The 24,104-nt window shown below is 40.8% G+C and overlaps 1 protein-coding gene across 1 annotated transcript in view; it reads right to left on the bottom strand.

Moving 5' to 3' along the window:
* Positions 1-803: 803 nt before the first annotated feature.
* LOC311233502 (sodium channel protein type 4 subunit alpha B-like) overlaps positions 804-24,104 on the bottom strand; it is a gene marked incomplete at its 3' end in the record, with an annotated part of 179,305 nt that continues 156,004 nt past the window's right edge. Inside the window, exons 15-23 of the mRNA XM_084320469.1 lie at positions 23,725-23,761; positions 21,338-21,492; positions 19,790-19,963; positions 15,290-15,394; positions 14,158-14,304; positions 12,681-12,818; positions 9,928-9,981; positions 9,410-9,551; positions 804-892 (exon numbers count right to left, since the gene is read on the bottom strand). Coding sequence (XP_084176595.1) covers positions 804-892; positions 9,410-9,551; positions 9,928-9,981; positions 12,681-12,818; positions 14,158-14,304; positions 15,290-15,394; positions 19,790-19,963; positions 21,338-21,492; positions 23,725-23,761 — 1,041 coding nt within the window. The remainder of the gene's footprint in view (positions 893-9,409; positions 9,552-9,927; positions 9,982-12,680; positions 12,819-14,157; positions 14,305-15,289; positions 15,395-19,789; positions 19,964-21,337; positions 21,493-23,724; positions 23,762-24,104) is intronic.

Below are 24,104 nucleotides of genomic sequence, written 5' to 3'. Positions count from 1 at the left end.
TCCCTCCCTCTCTCTCTCCCTCTCTCACCCCCCCTCTCTCTCTCTCTCTTACCCCCCCCCCTCTCTCTCTCTCTCTCTCCTTCCCTCTCTAACCCTCCCCCCCCTCTCTCTCTCTTACTCCCTCTCTCACCCCCCCCCCTCTCTCTCTCTCTCGCTCCCTCTCTCTCCTTCCCTCTCTCACCCCCCCTCTCTCTCCCTTTCCTCCCTCCCTCTCTCTCTCCCTCTCTCACCCCCCCTCTCTCTCTCTCTCTTACCCCCCCCCCTCTCTCTCTCTCCCTCTCGCTCCCCCCCCCCTCTCTCTCGCTCCCCCCCCCCTCTCTCCCTCTCTCACCCCCCTCTCTCTCTCTCTCTCTCTCTCACCCCCCCCCCCTCTCTCTCTCTCCCGCTCTCTCTTTCCCTCCCAATGCCCCCCTTCCCCTCTCGCTCCCTCCCTCCCCCTCACTCCCCGCATGGTTATGGGCACAGGCTATATTGTGATGTGGTGTTATATGAACGAGGAATCTCGTTCCTACACCGCCTCTCTTCCATTCTCTCTTCCCCCCTCGGCCCCCCCCAAAACGCTCTCTCTTTCTCTCCTAGTTTGGTCTTGTATATTGTTTATGGTTGTGCTGTGTAGGTTTCAAACGCGGTGTATTGCTAGATTTATTGTTTATTGCTGTCTACTGTAGGATTCAAAGGCAGTTGGTTGAATTTGGGACTTGTTTGATGTATGTTGTTGTTCAATATTCAGTTTTATTGTTATTTTTAGGGAATTTCTAGTGCTGGTAGTGGTATTGGCTGGCGTTAGGGCAATGATGTCGTACTCAACCGGCGATGGGGCCGTACTCTCTGGCTCTCTCCAGGTATCCGGCCGCCTTCCGGTCTCTTGATTTAATGGAGAAGTGTAGCGCGGCTGACACGGGGCGACACGGTAGACTCCGTGTCAGTGTCTTTTGTGTGGCGTTCATGTTGGTGGGCCGTAAGTCGGAGCATATTTTGAGGACAGGTTGGGGGCTCTCCACACAGATGGACCTGCGTGTGGGGGTTGCTCTGCTCGGCTGCACCTGGGTAGACAGATCGTCGTAGCTCACTGTCTGCCTCCACGCGTTGACGGGGATGCGCTATGTGTGCGACTCGTCGATGCTCGCTGCCACACTGCGCATATTTTTCATTTTAACGGGGGTACGGGGACTGCTAGACGTCGTGGCGGGGGTGGGCTCGTTGCCTGCCACCGCGCATTAACGGGGATGCGCTATGCGTGCACTCGTCAAAAGCTCGCTGCCACACTACGCGCATTGGGTTATATTGTGTGTGGGTATTTGGGTGACGGTGGTTACGGTGGTTGATTGGTGTCGGAGGTGCTGTGTGTGAGCAGCAGTGGTTGAGAGTGATATGAACTTTGGATATCCTTGAGTAGGAGGCCCGGGGTTTCGCGTTCCAGGTTGCAAACTGGAGGGGGCGCCGTTGGGCCACAAGTTAGGTTGACCAATGAGATGTCATTGGTCTGCAGGGATTTCAATGTGGGGGTAGTGTCGGCACCTGTGGTTTAATGAACAGGTTGTATGACACTGTTCCGAATGCACGGGACTTCAGTGTCATAAGGCACTGAAAATTGATTTCTATTCTCGTGAGAAGTGGGTTTAACACCTAAGTGGTTAGGTGTTACGGGGGAATGTGTAGTAATTGTGTGCAAAATTGTGTGTGAAATATGTGTATTACTGGTATGTAAAATGTAATATGAGCGGAATACATTTTTAGGCTTTCACGGATAGAAATAAATATAGTTACACGTAGAAGGAAAGATTAGGATTAAATATACACATAGCCATTTGCAAAGAGCAATAAGAGTTAAAGTGCTTTTATTCACATGAATTATAGGAGTTAAAGTGAGTTTATTCACCTAAATTACCATGTCCAGTACAGATGTTTAGAAATGATAGGCTGTAAATAACAAATTTCTGATTGACCAACAGAAGGGGAAAGGCTGATGCAATATTGGGTTCCCCGGAGTTGTGAGAAGGAACATGACAACGGGATTGGGAGATCCAGTTTTCCAATGGAGACAACTGAAAAACGATTAAGGCTGTGTCGTTGATAATTCAAACGAAAATTGCACAAATGCTCTCAAGTGATTTTAGTATAGGAGAAGCCCTACATTCCATGCTTAAAGATAAATGATGGATTGTGAACGGGAAATGCCACTGATAATTAAGTGTATGCTTTTTCTTCTCTCTTCACAGCTGCTCCAGGGCGGACAGGCCAGTGCTGACAATTTCGAACTCCAGACAGGGAAATCAAAGGGACTGTTGAAAGTCGGTGTATAGTATCACACAGCGAGTTATCAATTCCTGTTTGCACCAATATATCAGTGTGAGTGAAATTAACTCAAAGTTGTAAAAATAGTTTGAATACAGAGACACTTGCTTTCCAAACGGTGATATTACGAGTGTTTGAAAGAGGGTGAGAATGGAAAATACACAGATCGGAGCAACTGGAGGGTTAGATGTACTAACCATAGAAAGGGTAGACAATCTGTCTATTTCAACGACTGGGAATGTCACAATAAAAGTGACGAAACAATGGCCAAAGATATTCAGGCCATTACAGAACCTTGTATTTAAATGTAAGAAAGGAGGCCGGTATAGAATGCGTACCCAAATCAAAAAACAGAAAAAGAGATTACAAAAGGTGATGAAAAGAAATAATGCCGGTAGTGGGGTAATGCCGATAACCTCTGCAGACATTACATTGACCGAATTGAACAGTGACGTTAACCTGATTGACTTGAATGTGATCGACTCCCCTCCGGAGTCCAGTGTGACGGAGGGACTGGAAATAATGTCTTTAACTCCGCCACAGGGAGTCGTTGCAGCGAGCGACCCAGAGACAACTGTATTACCCGAGCCGATCCACGCTGAAGTGTCCGTTGCGGGAGACTGCCAGTTAACCAAGGGACAACGAAAGCAACTGAGGAGAGCGATGTTGTTACAGCAGTCCCAGGGAGTTGACGCTGGCCGTGCGGCGGGAATAGAGACCGACAACAGGTATGGGATAATACATGAACAGTTTCTACAGCCCACCTGTGTCCCGTGCCCAGATTTCCTCCACCCCCACCATCAGTACCAAACTGAGAGACGTGGCCCGATGACTAGGAGCCAGTCAACAAGGGCCAGGGTGGAGGAAGTGCGGAGGACGTGCCTCCCTCTAGAACAACAGCTAACCGAGGCTGGACAGGTAGTGGAATACCTCCAAGGCCTAATCCAGTCCACACAGCCCAGAGGGGAGACAGGCTCCAACGGAGAACCAGATGGCCAGAGACGGGCCCAGTTGGGGCCACAAGGGGGTCCTGCGCCGGAACAACAACAAACCCCAAGAGGGACACCCTGGCAGTCACGGGGACAAGGTGGAAACAAAAGAGGGAGTGCGAAGAGATCCAGAGCACAGTAAATTGTGTGTTGGGCGTGCGGGAATCTCGGACACATTTCTCGAGAATGTGAGTGGGGCTATCTATCCACGACAGGAGGCCCTCGATGGGGGAACAAAGGAAGTGGGCATGGGCAAAACCAAGGTCGGTATCAAGTACAGTGTTCACAGCCAGCAAGCTCCCCCTGTCCAGGACCCCCTCAGCACCAGAGCCAAGATGAGAGGCGGGACCCAGCGATGGGAAGTCAGACCGCCAGCGCTGAGATGGGGGAAGGGGCGTCGTCCTATAGACAACAGAGAGCGTTTATAGCAGCTATTGAGATCATACTTCGGGCGTCGGAATTAGCCGCACACGAGACTCAGAGACTGGAACAGGAACTGGGGAGAAAGACTGCACTACTAGATGGTACAGCTATTGAGATCATGTTTCGGGCGTCGGTGTTAGGCCACCGTGACCGAGCAATGCCGTGTGCTCCGTCGTCTGGACAGGTAGCGGGCCCCTCCCAACAACAGGCTCAAAGTGTGACTGTGAACTGTGAACTGTGACTGAACCAAATAGGTACGTGGCTTTCTCCCCAGGACAGGCTCAAGGGAACCATGGCGGACAGCAAGGACATGCTCTGGGCCCAATGACCCCAGGGCCATCCGATCACAGGCGGGCGACCCACCGGGTCCCACAACCCAGGGGACACGGACAGGTTTGCTGGATCTGTGGACTGAAAGGTCATTTTCAAAGGTCATGTCTGCAGAGGCCACCGGCAGAATAAAAATATATACAACTGATTAGGGTAAAGATGGAATAGATTGAATAATAAAAAATATATGCTCCTGATTAGATTAGAATAAAAATAGAATAAAAAATAAATAGAGGGGTTAGGTGATTAGGTTATGAATGGAAGTTACTAAAATGGATGTGTGAGTAACGGACAAATGCATGAACTAATCAGACTAACAGTTAATATTAGGTATTCAATATTAGACAGTGTGATGATGTGACACTGCGGAAGCTAGTGGTCAGTAAATGATCCATGCTTGGTCAACATTCAGATTGGTCAAAGGGTGGACTGCATGATTAAGAAATTAAAAAGACCCATAGTTGTTCCTAGGTTTTTATGGTATTGATAGATAGATATTAACAGTTATGAGCAATAGATATAGGTGTTTATTTGTATTGTCTGTAGAAATTCTCTTTTCTAGTGTGTTACGAGCAATTCCTGACTTAGGCCGGGAGCGTTCATTTTGTTTATTCATTTGATTTTTCCCTTTTTTGTTTCTTAGTTAATACGGGGGTGCATAAGCCTCTAGATAATAGGTTAATTTTGTTTCTAAAAGTGAGTTGAAAAGAAAAAAGAACAAAGCTCACAAGTTTAGTTTCTTTTTTCTTTTTTTCATTTATTGTTTTGGGCATGCATTTTCTTTGTTTGTTTTTGTTTGTTTTCTATATAATTTTTTCTTAGGGTACCTGGCAAGCTGGGAGTGATCTCGACACATCAGGACTGGGTAGTATATGTCTGGATAATGGACTGAGGACAAAGTGAATGGACATGAGCTGGTTCATGGATTTTTGTTCTCCGCCCATTAAAAATCCGGTTCTAGGAGCTGGGGGTGTGTCGTGATTGGTGAAAGTGTTGGGGAGCATGATTCTCTGTACATTGATAAGCTCAATAGGTTTTGGTCGCTATTGGCCAAATTAGTCTTTGTGTAGGGTGTGAACATGTGCAATTGATAATTGGCTTGTGGGGGACTCCGGTGGCTTGGTGAAGGCTGACGGAGCATGTGGAAGATGTGTGTTTAAGGCGGACTGTGATTTGTTGCCATACACCTAGGATTACTGGGAGAGTGGACGTGTCAGTGCTGACTGTCCAGGCCGGGAAGCAGCTGTCCAGGGACGAAGGTAACGATGTTTGAATGTTATTCCACATCGAAGAGTGGTGGGTTATACTGTTTTGACAGCATAATATAAGGAGAGCCATGTGATTTTTTCTGAATTTTGAATATTAACGATCAAAAAGTCATAAAATATATAGAATAATGATTTGGAAAAGAGAGTTGTCAGAACTCAGACCAGTAAAGAGTGTCTGAGGGAGGAAAAAATCTGGATTCTCAATAAATTGTTGTGGTAGAAGTAACCTGCACTGTCCCGAAGCGATATATATTCACTGCAGGATACAAATGGGAGATTGGGGAACCGACATGCATCCGAGTGTGGTACGAAGCAGACCCAAGGATTCCATCAGTACTGGGGAACCAGACACTGGCTAGTGTCTACCCAGAGGTCCATGGGGAATCATAACACTGCAGGCCACCGAGAGATCCAGGAGAAGCCTAACTCTCAAGCGTGGAGAGTTCCGGCCAACGCAGTGACCGGGTCTTGAGGCTTCAGAGGGGAACGAGAGGAGCCAAACGACAGGCAACCTATGAGGAGACAGGCTGCTAGGCCTCAGCAACAACTCCGGCTGTCAACAGACGGGCTGCAAGGCCTTAGCAATTGACCATTGACAAGCGAAAGGGTGGAGCTGCTATCGCCCCTATCAACGACCAGGCGGAAGGGGGGGAGAAGCAAACCTCTTCCACTAATCCGAGGGTCAACGGGGGTTGAGCAGCCAGCGACGACCTCCTCACAGCTGTGACAGCGACAGAGCAATACAGCAGGGGGTCCTACCCCTATAGAGTTCAACACGAGACATGCGGTCGCGACAGAAGACGGGGTGTGATAGAAAGGCAATTGGCTTTCTAATTCCACCTCCCAGAGTTGGTGGTAGCATTCAGCAGTCGTGAACTGCACCAGCTCTGAGAAATAAGGAGGAGGCCAGGTCGATCTAGAAAACATTGACCCCCCTTCCTCACTGTTCCAAGTCAGAATTTGACAAATCACATTGGAAACCAATGGAAATTGATCTTGGTACGAAACAGCGTGTCAAAGACTGTACACGGGGCACAAATAACCGAAATGGACTGCTAATAAAGGTGTTTGAATTTATAAAGATACATAAGAAGGAGATTTAGAAAAAGAATGTTAGGTTGAATTTTAGGATCTGAGTGTGGCAAACCATATGTATTTTATATAGATAGTGAGTAGAAGTTAAGATCTATGTTTGACATAATTAAGGATAGATGAACTATCCGAGTGTGGAAACTGTGGTAGTTTTTAATGAACAATAGATCATAACTGGTACAAATCAAACTAATGTGTAATAGTCTTGTAGAAACATGCCAATCAAAAAGGTTTTAAGCAAACATAAGATGTAGTCAAAACAGCTGTCTTATTCAGTCAGTCCACGGGCCAAGTTAGCGCAGGAGGAAGTAAGGGGGGTGGGGGGTGGGTAAACAGCTAACACAATGAGATGATCAGATCACATGCAGTTGGTATCGGCTGCCCCGCGGCCTAGGGACAACACAGGTGTAGCCAACTGGTCTGATTAGTATGAAAAGTCTCAAATAGGAATTATAGTTAAATAACTTAAATGTGTGTTTAAAGAGATAGGAGGTTTACCATCAATATGACATACCTGCATATATGACTGTTAGGCTGGACTGATGAGGCTGAATAGAGTAGTGATAATATGATGTGATTATACTAGCTCAGAGACAATCACTCAACACAATGTGAAATAACTGCAAATGCCTGTTATATTGGGGTAACAATCCTGAGTGAAACTGATATGAAATATACAATGTTTATAAGTCTCATTTAGCATCAAGATAAACTGTTCAATTATGATATATCTGTGTTTATGTAATCAATATATCTTGGGGTTCACCAACCAAAGTATTAAATATACAGTGAAACTATTCTCTGGGCTTAAACAAAGGAACGTATATAGTTGGCTGTATAAGCCCAACCCCTATTTTCAAATCCAAACTTAGCAGGCCTGGCATTGGAGGAAAGGATTTGATGATGTCATTTTTGATGACATCACGCAGAAGGCTCTAGGTTTGGGATATAAGCTGGGGTGGGGGGACGGTGAGGGGAGACTCGGAGAAACCCAACTCACCGACCAGGAGACCACACCCATCTCTACACACGACGCGGGCAGAGGAGCAGAAGAACAAAGAACATCACTTTTGGAGGGAAAAACAGAACTATACTTTGTTCACTAGCCAGAGAACAAAGCCATCAACGATTTATCAACTATCATTCTTTAATCTGATTTCTTAGATAGGGCGAGAGCGGCATAGTGCTCCGGTACCTTGAATCTTTTATAGTGTTCTTTATTGTAATTCATATACAACTCTTAACTTTGATTAAACAGCTGTTGTTATATACCCTCTTCTCCTCATTCCTCCTGCTGCACCGCTGATCGTCATAACAAAGACCCTCAAGTCTTTGTTTAAAGTATTTTCCAGGGCTTTAAAGTTTTTGAATCACAACGCAGAGCAGATTAGATTAGGTTCTGATAAATATCAGAACAGTTTAGTTCGGGAAAATACTACACTACCTTCACAGCTAAAATGCCTTAGTAGCCGACACAATTTTAAGACTTTGGACGCCACAGCGATATGCGTGATGTCGTGTTGTTAAAAGGCTGACGCTCTAAAATATAGGAATACGTGGCGGTGTTTGCAGAGCTATAACTATATTCTATATTATAGCTATGGATACAATACTACCATTTGACATCGACTATCTATCGTTCAATATGTGTTGAAGACATATTTTTTTCATCCATACATTCCCGTTTTATACCGTGGTGAATATGACTATAGTTTTAGAGTAATCCTGTCTAATCCCAGAAAATGACTCTATGCAGCAATACGTGCAATTCACTAAAAACGTTGCCATTTCTCGCCTGTACACGCTACTATTTCGAGATCACATCTATATTATCGGTATTATGTTTCATCATGAATGCATGAAAGGGTGGGGGTGGGGGGTTGTTTTTTGATGCTTTGATTGTCACCAACGGCACATGTTGTGGAGTAAAATACACACATATATTGTGATCGAAGTGAAATCATGGTTGGATCACAGCAGGATTGAAACCATATAGGCCTTACCTTCACTAGTCATGTACCCCAAAATGAATATTCCAATGATCTGATCGCGAGTCCCAGTATTGGTGTCGATCGTGTCGCCAACATAATCCGCCATACATCATGCACCGGGAGCAATTCACGCTTCTCAATCTGACCGTTATAACCGCCCCCCTTGCCCGACCAATAGAAATCCGACCGGAGACTTCTGATCGACCCACAGGCCAAGATATAATGTTTCAAAGGGTATATACTGCCACCTGGGTGGATGCGGCCGGTATTGCACTTGTGCATTCTCAGGACGATTCCCCATGTTAACCCAGATGTCTGTGTGCCTGTAATGAATGGAAATATTGAATAAAAGAAATAGTGATGAAAACCCGACTATACTAGGGTTTGGCGCCCAAGCGTCGGCGAGTTAACCCGACTATCATCGGATCTGGCGTCCAAAGTGTTAAGAAGAAAGTCAAATCATGGCTCCTCGACAATGTTAAGTTAAAAACTAGATATTAAAATGTATGAAAATGTTGTTTGTGGCTACGTTTGTACTGCACTTAATTACTTAACTACTTATGCAGTTTGTCATATTATTATTTGTGGTCATGTTTTGTATTGCTTATCTGTCTGAGACCAAGGACCACAATGGAAATAAGTCTTGACTTTTTTGTGTTTCATCCTTGATGTTTTCTTGAATCTTGAATTTTTTTAAATGTCAAATAAAATAAAATAAAATCTGTCTCGTCTCAATTCCAATTTCCATCTCTTCTCCGTGTTTTCAACAGTCAACTAGCTAGCGACTGGATACACAGCTCTCGTATTGTATGTACTAATGTTGGAATTTCTGTTGGAATAAAATCAATATCTGTTGACAAAAGGCTGACACTGAGTTTGGACCCCAACAGAGGGCATTTGAGTCCCAGGTATGTTTATTATTCCAGAGCTGGTGATGATTATATTAATGGTAGTCTCATAGTCAGTCTGTTGACCAGGCAGTTGATTGGTTAGTTTATTGGTTGGCTGGTTATTAAGAGACTTATCTTAGGTTTTTGCTGGTTGAAATGATCAATGATAACTCCGACGAAGAGGACAAGAGTGAAGAAGGAGCCGAAGATGATGAAGATGACGAAGTACAGATACATGTAGACATTATTTTCATAGACTGGCTGCTGATCCACCTACACACACACACACATACACACAAGCGAGATACATGTTGATTTGGGCTGTAATAGTGATAGTGACAGTGTTATAAAAATAGTAGCAATTATTATGACTGTTTATTATATTATTAGGTGGTGGTGAATGCTCTAGTTAAAGTATCTCTCTCTCTCTCTCTCTCTCTCTCTCTCTCTCTCTCTCTCTCTCTCTCTCTCTCTCTCTCTCTCTCTCTCTCTCTCTCTCTCTCTCTCTCTCTCTCTCTCTCTCTCTCTCTCCTCTCTCTCTCTCTCTCTCTCTCCTCTCTCTCTCTCTCTCTTCTCTCTCTCTCTCTCTCTCTCTTCTCTCTCTCTCTCTCTCTCACACACACACACACAGGGAAGCAGCCTGACTGACCATCCTGGAGTCCACGGCTGCGTACATGACATCCAACCAGCCTTTAAATGTTGCCTGCAACAGAAATGGAAACAAACATAATCACAACATTCAGCTTCATAAAGCATGTACAACAGCTTTATAAGGATTTAGTTTTAGTTTTAATTAGTTTCAATTTAGTTTATATCCCATTTAATATTATTCAACCTCTTTATTTACAGTTGTACAGCCATGGCCTATATTTAATTTAATTTCATAATTATATTATATTCTATTGTGCTCAACTTAGTTCATATTTCATTTGATCTTACTCCACCTCTTTATTGTATTATCTGTCTGTTAATGTCTGTCCGCTAGTGTCCACTTTCTGATTCTGATTCTAATTCTGATAAAGCATGTATCTAGCTGTACAACACGCCTCACAGAACACCACAACACAAGTCATAATAATCAAGACAGAAAAGGGAGTTGGATAAGGGGTGACAGTGGCTCAAGGAGGTAGAGCGGTCATCTGGTAATGGTTTCCCAGGTTTGATTATGGCTCCTCCCGGCAGCGTGCCGAAGTGTCCTTGAGCAAGACACTTAACCCCCTAACTGCTCTCGATGAGCAGGTTGGCACGCACCTTGCATGGTCGCCTCCACCGTCGGTGTGTGAGTGAATGGGTAAAATGTGAGGAACAAATTGTTGTCGCTTACCAGAGTGCTCACCAGAAGTGCTCTCACCTGTGCTCTCACTATCTGTGACCATTTACTCTTTGTTCTATTTTTGCCCATTTGCTCTTTGCTATATATTTTTGTCCATGTGCTTTTGAGTTATCCTAAACTATGGAGGCTGGAGCACCCAGCTCTCCACCTTTTTGTTATTTAAACTAGCTGTTGAATAAATATTGTTATTTTTGGTAAAACGTGTCCGACTTCCTGTTGTCCACCATTTTGCAACCAAGGCCTACCGGGAAAACAAGCCATATTTTCTTGTGACTGCTGAGGCCTTAGGGCAAGTCATTTATACTTGGTTGTAACAGTTTGTCTCCCCTATTTTGAGCATTTAGCAACCATCCGATTTGAAATCAGTTTCAAAATGGCAGATCTCTTGCAAGAATAAAAAACCTACTGTACATACAGTAGATTTCATTATCTGTTCTTGCACGCCTGGTGATACTAAATCCAAATTGAACTCGGCCATTTGAAAGATAAGATTTGGCCCAATCCATAAATGTGCAAATTGGCTATAATAAAGTCATTTATAGGCCTGCTATTCTATATTCTATAATAATATTTCAAATGGCATTGGTCCGGATGGGAGAATTCAGTACTGTATCTACAAAACCTTCTGTTTATTCATCTTCAGTTTTTCATGTCTGGTCATTTTTAGCATGGTGTTATTCAGTGTCAAAGATGCAAAGAAAAATCATAATTAATATTCTCCTTTGTTTCATGTTTGCAGTACTTTCAAGTACATTCCAGAACAGTTGACCATTGGAAAAAAAACTCTTGATTGATCTCAATTTCTCTTAATTTTTTTTATGAACAAACCAGACTAAGAAAAAAGGTTATTTGCTATTTATTATACTTTATACTTATAGCACATGCATGAGTCTGGTCTCCTTTGAAAGGTAACATTCTTACACAATAAATAAAAATCATCATGAGATTAAATGCATCAATTTATTTAACTTTTAATTCTTTCTGTAGTTAATTCATCTAAATGAATGCGATAAAGTCCCAGCCCTAGTTATTATACGATCATAAAATAAACCAGAAGTCAGAAGCTACTGTATATGCCTCAAGGTTAAGTTTACTCCCAGATACCCCTGATCCTTTCCCATTCCGCTGGTCTGCCTCTGGTTTTCTTTACTTAGCTATATGCACATCTGTATTAGGCAAAACTTCACTCCTCTATCTATTGGATACTATTTACATTTAGTAATTTAGCTGACGCTTTTATCCAAAGTGACTTACAAATTGTGAACAAGTCAGCAGGAAGGGTACATCTCTGGCAGCTAAGGGTCAGTGGTATTGTTCATAAAACAGTGTCGAACTTGACTGTTACACTCTGAGTGCATAGTAGTATAGATATTAGCATGATAGGTAGTATTATAAGGATAGTAACATAGTTTATAGTGGTAAGGCGGCACGGTGGTGTAGTGGTTAACAATGTCGCCTCACAGCAAGAAGGTCCAGGGTTCGATTCCCGCTTGGGGACCAGGTTTCCATGATGCCAGGTACCCAGGTGGGGTATCTCCCAGGCCTTTCTGTGTGGAGTTTGCATGTTCTCCCCGTGCTCGCAAGGGTTTCCCCCCCGATAAGATAAACCCAATGGAAAAACATGCACAACAACAGATCGCTAACACTGTGGCGTCCTTGAGAAAGACGGACAGGAGCACATGGATTGGTCCCCGGGGCGTGGCTAACGTTGACGCCCTATCTGCTCCCGGCTGCCCATGGGGGGAAGGACGACGGGATGGGTTAGGCGCAGAGACTTTATCGCATTGGCGACTGAGGAAAGACAATGCATGTGTGTGTGTGTGTATCCCGGTGTGCCGCTCCAATTGCATGTCCAGTTCGTTGCATGCCGATTAAAGACCCCCTAAAGAGGTCCTGCATTATTATATTATTATAAGGTACATACAGTATAGGTACATACTTTATTTTTTATTTTTGTACTGTTTGGGGAAAGGGCATCTATTTCAGTAACTACTTGACTTTTGAGCCTGTTATGGAGCTGTTCTGTGCATTATGTGTGCATGTGCATGTGTGTGTCTGAACTATCTTACCACTTGCAGTAGTGCCAGGTAGCCCGCTGCTACATTGTCATAGTTAACCTTGATGTTCAACCAGCGGATATCAGTGAAGTTCTCTGACACCAATGTGAGACAGTCCGTCTTGTTGTTCACATCATCTGTATGGAAGTACTGGAACATCACACAACCCGTTACATATTACATTACATACACATCAATACAACACAACAGACACACACACACACACACACACACACACACACACACACACACACACACACACACACACACACACACACACACACACACACACACACACACACACACACACATACATATACACACACACTACCGGACATCCTCCCATTCCTGACAGCTCCTGCCTCATCTCCTGGGTGGTTGCTGCCTTACTAAAATGATCCAGAGTCACAACCCTCAGTTAAGAAAGAAATTAAGAAAGCGTTGTTGAACCGTACAGTCATAGATCATTATCACCCGTGCTCACCCAGTTTTTCTCAGTCATTTGAATGCACTGTTTCTAACCAAGTATCTTATTATCTGTTACAGAATTATCTTCTGGACCCAAATCAGTCAGGCTTAAAGACCGGTCACTCATAGCGGTCACAGAGGCTCTTCACTTGACAAGAATGGAGAGTCTCTCCTCTGTCCTGATTCTCCTGGACCTGTCAGAAGCCTTTGACACAGTCGACCACCAGATCCATCAAAACACTGGACACATAATGTCACACATAATGTAATGTTACTGTAATGTCAAAATCACTGAACACATAATGTCACTAGTCAAAAACACAACACATAATGACACATAAAAACGTTCTCTATTTTCCTCCCTGAGTCCCTGAATGGATCTTGACCTGCCTCATGTCATGTCCAACATTTCCACCTGGATGATGACCAACAACCTCAAATTGAACTCCAGAAAAACTAAGCCCCACCCACCAGCTAAAACCTCCTGGTTAGTTGACTATGGGAATAAAATCCCACAGAAAATTAGAGAGTCCATTTCATTCAACGCCTTCAAGTTTAATCTCAGGAATTGGTTGATAGATAATCAAAGATGTGCCAATGTAAACTAGCCTTTTGGCTACAATTGGGTACATTTACATTCTATTATATCAAATGTTCCTTAATGTACGTTGTCCCTCTCTAACAAATAAATGTAAACTGAAACTGAAACTTTTCCATCACCATGGAGATTGTTTCTGTGACCTCCAAGACCCTAGCTGTGGTTCTTGATGACTGGCTAGACTTCTCCCCTACATTGCCTCAACAAAGCCTGCAGCCTCCTAGTTTGTTAGCCTGCTAGCATTAGCTGTCTTGACAGTTTGTTGGCCTGCTAGATCACCCTGTTTTTTCTTTTACTCCACAATGCCATTTTCCAATGTTAGCTTATGAAAATGCTACATTACAAACAAAAATGCCTTTTAGTTAAGAGCCACTGTTCCTCTGTTGGAGGCACTGAATGTTATGTTAGTGTAAATTGCCACACCTCCTCAGACGTCGTGTTGAGGCAGAAATGGAACTTTCCAGCAAACAGGTGGACTCCCATGATGCTGAAAATCAGCCAGACAGTCTGACAGACCAGTAGCACACTGAAGATAGAAGGGATGGCTCCAGCTAGAGAACTCACTACCACCTAAAAACAATAATAAATAAATATAAATAAATAATAATAATAATAATAATAATAATAATAATAATAATAATAATAATAATAATAATAATAATAATAATAATAATAATAATAATAATACCAATAATACCAATAATAATAATAATAATAATAATAATAATAATAATAATAATAATAATAATAATAATAATAATAATAATAATAATAATAATAATAATAATAATAATAATAATAATCATCATAATCATAATCATAATAATAATAATAATAATAATAATAATAATAATAATAATAATAATAATAATAATAATAATAATAATAATAATAATAATAATAATAATAATAATAATAATAATAATAATAATAATAATAAATAATGGCTCCAGCTAGAGAACTCGCCACCACCTAAAAATAATAATAAATATAAATAATAAATAATAATAATAAATAATAAATAATGGCTCCAGCTAGAAAACTCACCACCACCTAAAATAATAATAAATATAAATAAACAATAATAATAATAAATGATGGCTCCAGCTAGAGAACTCGCCACCACCTAAAAACAATAATAAATATAAATAAACAATAATAATAATACATACATACAAATAGATAATAATAAACAATGGCTCCAGCTAGAGAATTCACCACCACCTAAAAATAATCATACATACTGTAATAATAATACATAATAATACATAATAATATGAATATGAATATGAATTTTAAAAGAAAACGAACCTTCTTACTGTCTTTTTACTATTATTTACCAAACTACTATGCTACTATACTTATACTATTGTACTACTTATCAGGCTAATATGTACTACTATGCACTCAAGCTCAATACTATTTGACGAACAATGCCACTGACACTCACAATTTGTAATTCGCTTTGGATAAAAGTGTCAGCTAAATTACTAAATATTAAAATGTACTACTACTACTACCATTACTATAATGATAATGAAGGGTGAGGTCTCACCCGCATGCCTTCAAAGCGAGACAGAGCTCTTAGGGGCATCAGGGCCCTCAAGGTCCTCAAGTGTGAATATCCCAGGAAGTTAGAAATCAAGTTGATGAGAGATACCTGGAACAAAATACACACTGAAATTGAAATGTTTGAAACGGTGTCTGCGTCTTGAGAGAAAGGAGAGAACAAGGAGAATCAAGCAAAACTTGATTATTCAGGAACTGTTCTTTGAAAGAGAGGGGGGTTATAATCTGAGGGGTGAACTCAATTTAAAATGTCTTAGTGTACGTACTATACCAGGAGAAGACACTGCATTTCCATACAGTATGTGGAGTGAAACTGTGGAACAGTCTGAATGTTGTGCTAAAGCAATGTCCAAACATGAGGCAATTCAAACTGAATTATAAAGAAATCATTTTCACGAGGTACAGGGATGAGGAAGGGATTTGACATTCACGGGTGTTTACATTTTTATTTGATTTCTTTCATGTTTTACATATATATTTGTTTATGTTTTGCATATATATATATATTTGTTTTGTAAGGTTTTAAATTAGTAAATTTATTTTGAGTAGTGGAAAAGGGGTAGGATTAGATAAGTGTATACTTCTTCCTACTCCTTTTCAAACATGTAAATTGAGTTATGTTCTCTTTTTTTATTTCTTTAATTCTTTTTGTAATTTCATTGCTAGAGATCAATGATTTGTTTTTGTTTTATATTGTTTGTATTTACATGTTCGAAATAAAGATTTTAAATATCAAATATCAGGTCAAGCCACACAATTCAGCATTTTTCCTCAAAAACACTTGCGAGTTAAACAGGAAACAAACCCGGAAGGAGATGTACAGCCCTGGTCCTGCCCCCGTTAGGCCGTGTCAAGGTCTGTCTTCCCTGCGACGTCCTTGATGTGGCCAACAGCGCATTCTGCAGCGGCTGTTCTACCTCTAACTGGATCTGAGTACCTAACCACAAGGCGCAATGGATCTGCTCTATGCCGTCCTGAGTTGATCTACGGCGTATAACCGTGACCGCTCTACTTCAACAGGATCTGAGTGGTTCTCCTGCCCCCTGGGGAGTGAACTTTGAGACTTAAACCTTTGAGCCTGGACTTTGAGCCGTCATCTTATTTTTCATACCAACGCTTGTATTCCTATGCTTTTTTGTTCATAGCTCTATTATTATTTTTATTTTAAAATTTTCTTATATACTTTCTTTACAGTAGATACTATTTCTACTATGTATGTATATGTGTTTTATTACATGTATATATATATACACATACCAATTATTTGCTTGTTCTATTCTCCATCCATCTATCATCCCCTTTGAATTGATCCCCCCCTTGAATTGCTCATCTGAGGTTTCTCCCCACCATGGTGTGTTATGTTCCACCCGGTCCTGCATTTGTCCCTCCTCACTTTCCTGGAGTTATCCCTGCACCTCACCTTCCCTCTCCTTCCCTTGGACAGTTCCCCTCACATCCTCCACTCATTCATGGTCCTCTTCCTCCACCTGCTGGACAATTCCCATCATTACCCATTGGACTCAGTGTATATTTATGTCTGTCCTAGATCTACTGGTTGAAGGTGGTGATAGGAGGGATCTGTCCTAGATCTACTGGTTGAAGGTGGTGATATGCGGGATCTGCCCTAGACCTACTGGCTGAAGGTGGTGATAGGAGGGATCTATCCTAAAACCTTCAGAAAACCTAAACCACAGCTCGGATATACCTACTGCACTGAAACCTTTGCGTGAGAAAAACAAAGCTATGATTGTTGGATGATAATTACTACTTGAAGCTTTCAATCCCCCAAATGGTAATGGTGGCCGGTGCTAGAAGGATCTAAAGCTAAGTTTCAGTTAGGATTAAAGATCTAAAGATCTGTCAGAAGAACTCACATCCAGAATGAGGAAGTTCAACCAGAAGCTGCTAAAGGCGAGACAGTACCCCCTAATAGGCAAAACAAATATTTGAATAGATATCACTATGAAACTGTCCCAGTTTGCTATGTACATATAAACTAATAAAAAATATATTGCAAGTTTTCTGAATTGTATGTTTATATATGCAAATGAGGTACTTCCTCATTAAATATTCACAGATTTGCATATATCGCCAAGACATGAATCACCAACATGGATAATGCCATATTCAAAAACGTGGTTTAATTTTGTTGATACATTCAAAATGAAACTTTTTCCAGAAGGGATTGTGGCCTCTTATCAGCCCATACATCAGGAAATACTAGGTCTCATTCCCGAAAATGTTTCAAAGATATATTCTGGAAGACTTATCTTGGAACCACTGAGACATAATCAATGACAAGTTCACTCTGAGTCCTGAACGTGCTGGTAATATGTCTTAAGTGGCTGAAAAGGTTGCACAAATTATATGATCTGATATCTGCTTGGAGAATGGCATTCTGTCTTAAACTCGAAAGCGCGTTCCCGTTCAGGTCATTTGCATACAAAACAACGCCTCCATAGCTCCTTATAAGGCAACTAGTGACGCAGCTGTGTGCAAATGGAATGGCGGAAGTGCTTTGCGAGTCTTGCGAGCCGCGTGATTACGAAACCTAGCGTCAGTCAGTGCCAATCAGAGAGCGTCTCCGAAAAATGCGGCTAGGTTTCGTAATCACGCTTGCGCGCCATCAAAACTAGATTAGATTAATGTATTGGCATCATATACAGTTCGCGGTACACCTGCCGCAGCGCGCACACACACACGCGCGCAGTACTGTATATGAATGAATGAATGAAATATAATATATATAGCCTACGGCGGGCGTAATGAATAAACGCAGTATGGCTTATTATTCCATAATTAAGCCTATAGGCTACTGTTCATTCGTAGGCGCACACAAGACTTGGAATATTAATGCAGTCTATTTCCACCGATTGGCTTTAGTTCTTATTTATTTATCCACTGTCATTTCAGTGTTGGTGTATAGGCTATTATAGTGTATTTCAATATAAGTTTAATTGATTAATGATATATTCGAAGGAATGCAGGTTTATAGCTATATCAACCCCCTCCAATGTACAGTAAATTACCAAGTATGGTTTTGTCAATATTCCAATGTACAGTTTTGCTTGTACAGTGTAAGTCTATCCCCCACCCACCCCTCCTACCCAACCTCCTCCAACAGTTTCTACGTCAAATGTACTCTCTTTTCTGGACTCTTTTTGTATCACAAACAGTACTGTATTTGCAAATCTGGTATGTCATAAATGTATAGATGTAGCAGTACTGTCTATCTGTGTCATGTGTGTCATATATGTTATGATGAATTGAAAATGGGGGACCCTGATGTAAACAAGACGAAATTATTTCTCTGGTCTGCATCCCCTTATGTAATTGAGCTGTACTGTACTGTACCCATTCTGCAATCTGTTAATAAAGTTTTCAATCAATCAATCAATCAATCAATCAATCAATCAATCAATCAATCAATCAATCAATCAATCAATCAATCAAACAAACAAAGGTCTGTCCCATTGTATACCAATCAATGGGATACATTGCATGTTGACCTGCATTCTTTCAAATGTATATAATTAATCATTAAAACAGATGTGTAACAAATAAGAAATACAAATTCCACAGAAGGCATTAAATAATTATTATTTTCAATCATTAAGCAGCTGCCCTGTGATCAGATGAATCCATATTATTTATTTTTCCGACATCAAATGCGTAATTTCTTATCGTACAAATATTGTCATATTTATTTTAATTATGATTAAGTAATTAATTCCAAGGAGGCCTGTAGCGTTGACTTGAAGGAATTACTATGAGAACACAGTCTGTCAAGTTATAATGACATTTTAAATTAGTCAATCAATCATGAGATTTGATCGTGGCTGAGAGCAGATTTAAGAGTGCTCCTCAGCACTCTTAAATCTGCTCTCAGCCACGATCAAATCTGATCTCAGGAAAATTTGGGGACTCCCACTCCCAGCCCTAATATGTCTTAAATGGGCCGAAATCTGGCTAAGACGGAATTTTTTGTCGTAACTTCGTTCGGGAATGAGACCCACTGTCTACTGTCATAAAAAAATAAATGTCACCTAGTTTTGGTATAAAATGTACTATAAACCCGGCTATGAATGATATATCAACAAAACCTTCTGTAATTAGAAGCAGGATATGGATGGGAAGAAATGTGGAAAGTTTGGTGTGTGTAGGTATAGGCCTACTAGGGAAATGGTGTTCCATGTCTTTGTGTGTAAAATGCATAAAAACTCGTTTTTGAGAAAAGGACCTCAAAGTTCTGTACTGTAATTGTGATCTATTGACACAATCAGACAAAATTAACTAAAATAAACAACTAAATGTGTGTTATTGACGTTTTATTGTCACTAGTTTCATAGAAGACATGTTTAGGAAGCAAAATATGTGTACCCCCACAAAATCTCCATATCGTAGAGGGGAAAAAAGCTAAAACGTAATTTCGGGGGTAGCTACTGTCTCGCCAGGATTAGAGATCTAAAGATCTGTCAGAACTCACATCCAGAATGAGGAAGTCCAGCCAGCACCAGACGTTGCTAAAGTAGGTCTTGCAGCCGTAGGCCGCCCACTTCAGAATCATCTCCACGAGGAACACAAACGTGAAGACGTGGTCAGCGTATTCCAGGACGGTCTTAATAGTCTTACGCTGCTCTAGATAGACATCTTCAAACGCCTGCATTTCAGAATTACAAGAAGTGTTATTAAAGGCGCAATTTTGCTGAACTACAATGCTGATCTATTTTACACATACTATAAAATAGATCAAAAACACTGGACACATAATGTCACACATCAAGATCACTGGATACATAATGTCACACATCCAAAAACACTGGACACATAATGTCACACATTTAAAACACTGGACACATAATGTCACACATCTAAAACACTGAACACATACAGTAATGTCACACATCAAGATCACTGGATACATAATGTCACACATCAAAAACACTGGACACATAATGTTGTACTTTGAGTGTCTAGAAAAGCGCTATATAAATGCAAGTAATTATTATTATTATTATTATTATTATTATTATACACTGGAAACATAATGACATACATCAAAAACACTGGACACATAATGTCACACATCACAAACACTGGACACATAATGTCACATCAAAAACACTGGACGTATCATGTCACACATCAAAAACACTGGACACATGATGTAGCACGTCAATAAATGCTGGCCATATAATGTCACATCACAAACACTATATAGACATATAATGTCACACGTCAAAAACACTGGGCACATAATGTCACATGTCAAAAACACCCGACACATTATTGTCACATGTCAAAAACACTGGACACATCATTTCACACAAGTTTAGAGACAGTAGGGTCATGGTTAGAGAAATTAGGGTCAGGGTTAGGGTCAGGTTTAGGCAGGGGTGTAAAAAGTACCCAGAAATTATACTTAAGTGAAAGTATGGGTACCGTCTCAATCTTACTCAAGTAAAAGTCAGAGTATCTGGCTAAAACACACTTGAGTAAACGTCTAAAAGTTTCTACTTTTAAATGTACTTAAGTACTAAAAAGTAAAAGTAAAAACTTTTTTTCTGACTGTCTATTCTTCTGATGGCAGGTGTTTAATCAAAGATCCCCGCTTTCTAGTCTTGCACAAGGACCAATCAGCATGGGTATGGGCGGGTTAATTTTCCATTGATAGGGATTTGATTGGCAGGATTAGTAATGTTAACTTTAGTTCGGCCAGAGAAACAAATATACTAATTAAAATGGTTGGACCTGCGAGATTTGTACTTTGTACTTTGTAGGTCTGCATTTTAAATGTAAGGAGTAAAAAGTATGTATTTTTTTCTCTGAAATGTAATTGAGTATACAAGTATACAAACCTAATAATACTAGAGTAAAGTACAAATCCCAAAAAACAGTACTTAAGTATTGTAACGAAGTACAATTACTCAAGTACTTTACACCCCTGTGTTTAGGGACTTTAGGGTCAGATTGAAATGCTTTATGTCAGGGTTAGGGAGCATACAGTGTATGGGTTGGGTTCAGGGCTAGTCACCAGAGCTCCGGAACACAGCAGAATCGTGAAGATGATGAACATCTCAAAGTAGCTGTGTTCTACGATGGCAAGGCATGTCCGTCTGAACGTGGCCCAGGACTTTCCTCGGCCGCGTGAGCTGTCAATGTTCAGGCATGGAAAACTCTGAGAGCAGTCTGAAATATAATAGAAAAACAATGTAGAATATATTTAATAAAAAAACGAAATCTTTTAGAGACAGAATAGAGATGTTTGTAGAGCTAACACCCACTCTGGTGTTAATAATATGTTGTTATTGTATTTGTAGACCTGACACCTGCTGTGGTGTTAATAATATGTTGTATTGTGTTTGTAGTCCTAACACCTGCTGTGGTGTTAATAATATGTTGTTATTGTGTTTGTAGTCCTAACACCTGCTGTGGTGTTACTAATATGTTGTTATTGTGTTTGTAGTCCTAACACCTGATCTGGCCCTGTTCCTCGTACCTGGCTAACTGAGTTAGCCAGAACATTTTCAGGATAACTTACTTAAGCCAGATCTTTCGGTTCCCCGACGCGTGATTGTCTAAATCACTATGGCAACAGATAGAAAAATTTGAACCTGCTCCAGAGCAGGTTTAGTTGAGTTAGCTGGATATAAGCTGGCCACTCCCTCGGAACAAAATGGCAGCTCCGGTCCTCAGAGATTGATTGATTGATTGATTGATTGGAAACTTTATTAACAGATTGCAGAATGGGGTACAATACAGTACGGCTCAATACACACAATTGTTAAGGGGATGCAGACCCAGAGAAAGACTTTCGTCTTGTTTACATCAGGGTCCCCCATTTTCAATTCATAATGACATTTATGACATACACAACATACAGATATACAGATATATATCATGACATTTATGACATACAGATATACAGTACTGTTACATTTGTGACATACAAGATATGCAAATATACAGTACTGTTAAACAGAGATCCTAACAGGAAATATATATACGAGGGGGAGGAAACTGTACATTGGGAGGGGGTGGGTGGGTGGGAGGGGGTGTTTGGACATTTACAGGGGCCAGTTTAGAATTGCAGTCTCCCGTAGGTGCTCTTTGATCCCATTATACCATTCTGAATAATGTTTTCGCAAGATGATTTCCAGAATGTATTGATTTCATAGAATGTGTGAAATAGGCCTATAATTAAAAACAATTAAAATACATTAAACTGGTAAAAGAAATGCTTTTGAAATGTAAAATAATAGACCTAAAATGCTGATAATAAATCATATTCAGCCTATGGATTTCCTGCACGACACCTGTTTGAGCTGCGGGATGAGGCGCGCTTGTTTCTGATGGAGAATGCGTCCCACCTCCGATGCCGACTAGATATCAATTGAGGGGGAATACGCACAGCTATACATACCTATTCGAAAAAACATTATCTGCACTGACTTATATACAAAAATAAGTACAGATCACGTCTGAATGAATGTGGAGGATGATCTCTGAGTTGCTGTCTCCAAAATTAAACCCAGACTGGACATATGCCCATCCATCTCATTAGGTGAGTTGAACATTATAGCCTTCTAAATGAAACAAGCTATATGTATTCATTTTATGGTTGTTTGATTATTGTGTTATTTTGTGTAGTTATTGTGCATGTTAAAAGCCTCCAATGCATATGTGTGCGTGTGAACGTTTGCATGTTTCAACCACCTCTATAATAGTGGGGGTCGCGGCTCTCTGACACCGTTATTTCGGGGGGTCGCGGCCTGAGCGATGTATTTATTATATTACATGATACCTAAGCGCATACAGTACAGATATCCTCATAAGTATCTATTAATTCGTATCAATTAGATATAATCTTTGGGCTTGTTTTTATCTACTTATTCTGAAAGAGTTGAAATAATTATTTTTGCTAGCAAGATCTCATTCGATTATTCATTCCATTAAGCCTATTACCAGCAGGCACATTTAAAGAAATATAATCTGATTGATTGGGGTAATAAGGGATTTAAAATTAGCCTATAGATTATGCATTTAACTTGTCTGCGAGGCTATTGAGCCGTACTGTATTGTACCCATTCTGCAATCTGTTAAAAAAGTTTTAAATCAATCAATCAATGCCGTTAGAAAATCAGGATTTCTGCGATCGACACCTGCTGTCTTTTCAGGTGAGGCGGCCGTGCGCAATTATCCTGAGTATCAAGTCTGGTTCGAATTAACGAGACTGACTCAGCGTTCGAGGAACAGGGAAGGCCCGGATTCAAACATCCCGTTAATTGAATCTGGATAATGGGACTTTTGATCGACTTAGTTGAACCAGGTACGGGGAATAGGGCCCTGGTGTTAATGTCATGTTGTTATTGTGTGTAGTCCTGGTGATCACAGTGTTTCTGTTCTCCAGCATGTTGTTACCAGCTCTGCAGCAGTCCTCTGTTTCCTCTTCCTTCACCTGGCCATCAGATGAACAGAACAGAGCTCATTAGAACACAACAGAGCGGAACAGAACAGGGCAGAGTGGAACAGATGAGAATAGAGTAGCACAGAACATAGTAGAACAGAACAGAGCACAACAGAGGATAATAGGGTAGCAGAGAACATAGTAGAATAGAAGAGAGAGTGTGGTAATATGAAAGCCGCCATATCACCAATTTAGTCAATAATTAAGTGTATCCAGGGGCGTCGTTTTGGTATGGCAAAAAAATAAAAAAATGTATAATACAATTTTTTTTATGTTGATTTATAATTCGAATGTCAACATTATGAACCAAGCTTCGAACTATTCGGTACATCCC

The sequence above is a fragment of the Notolepis coatsorum genome (genome assembly GCF_963971535.1).
Source record: "Notolepis coatsorum genome assembly, chromosome: 8".
Classification (NCBI taxonomy): domain Eukaryota; kingdom Metazoa; phylum Chordata; class Actinopteri; order Aulopiformes; family Paralepididae; genus Notolepis; species Notolepis coatsorum.
Note: the sequence above shows the minus strand (reverse complement) of the source record. Positions and strands in the feature narration are given on the sequence as shown.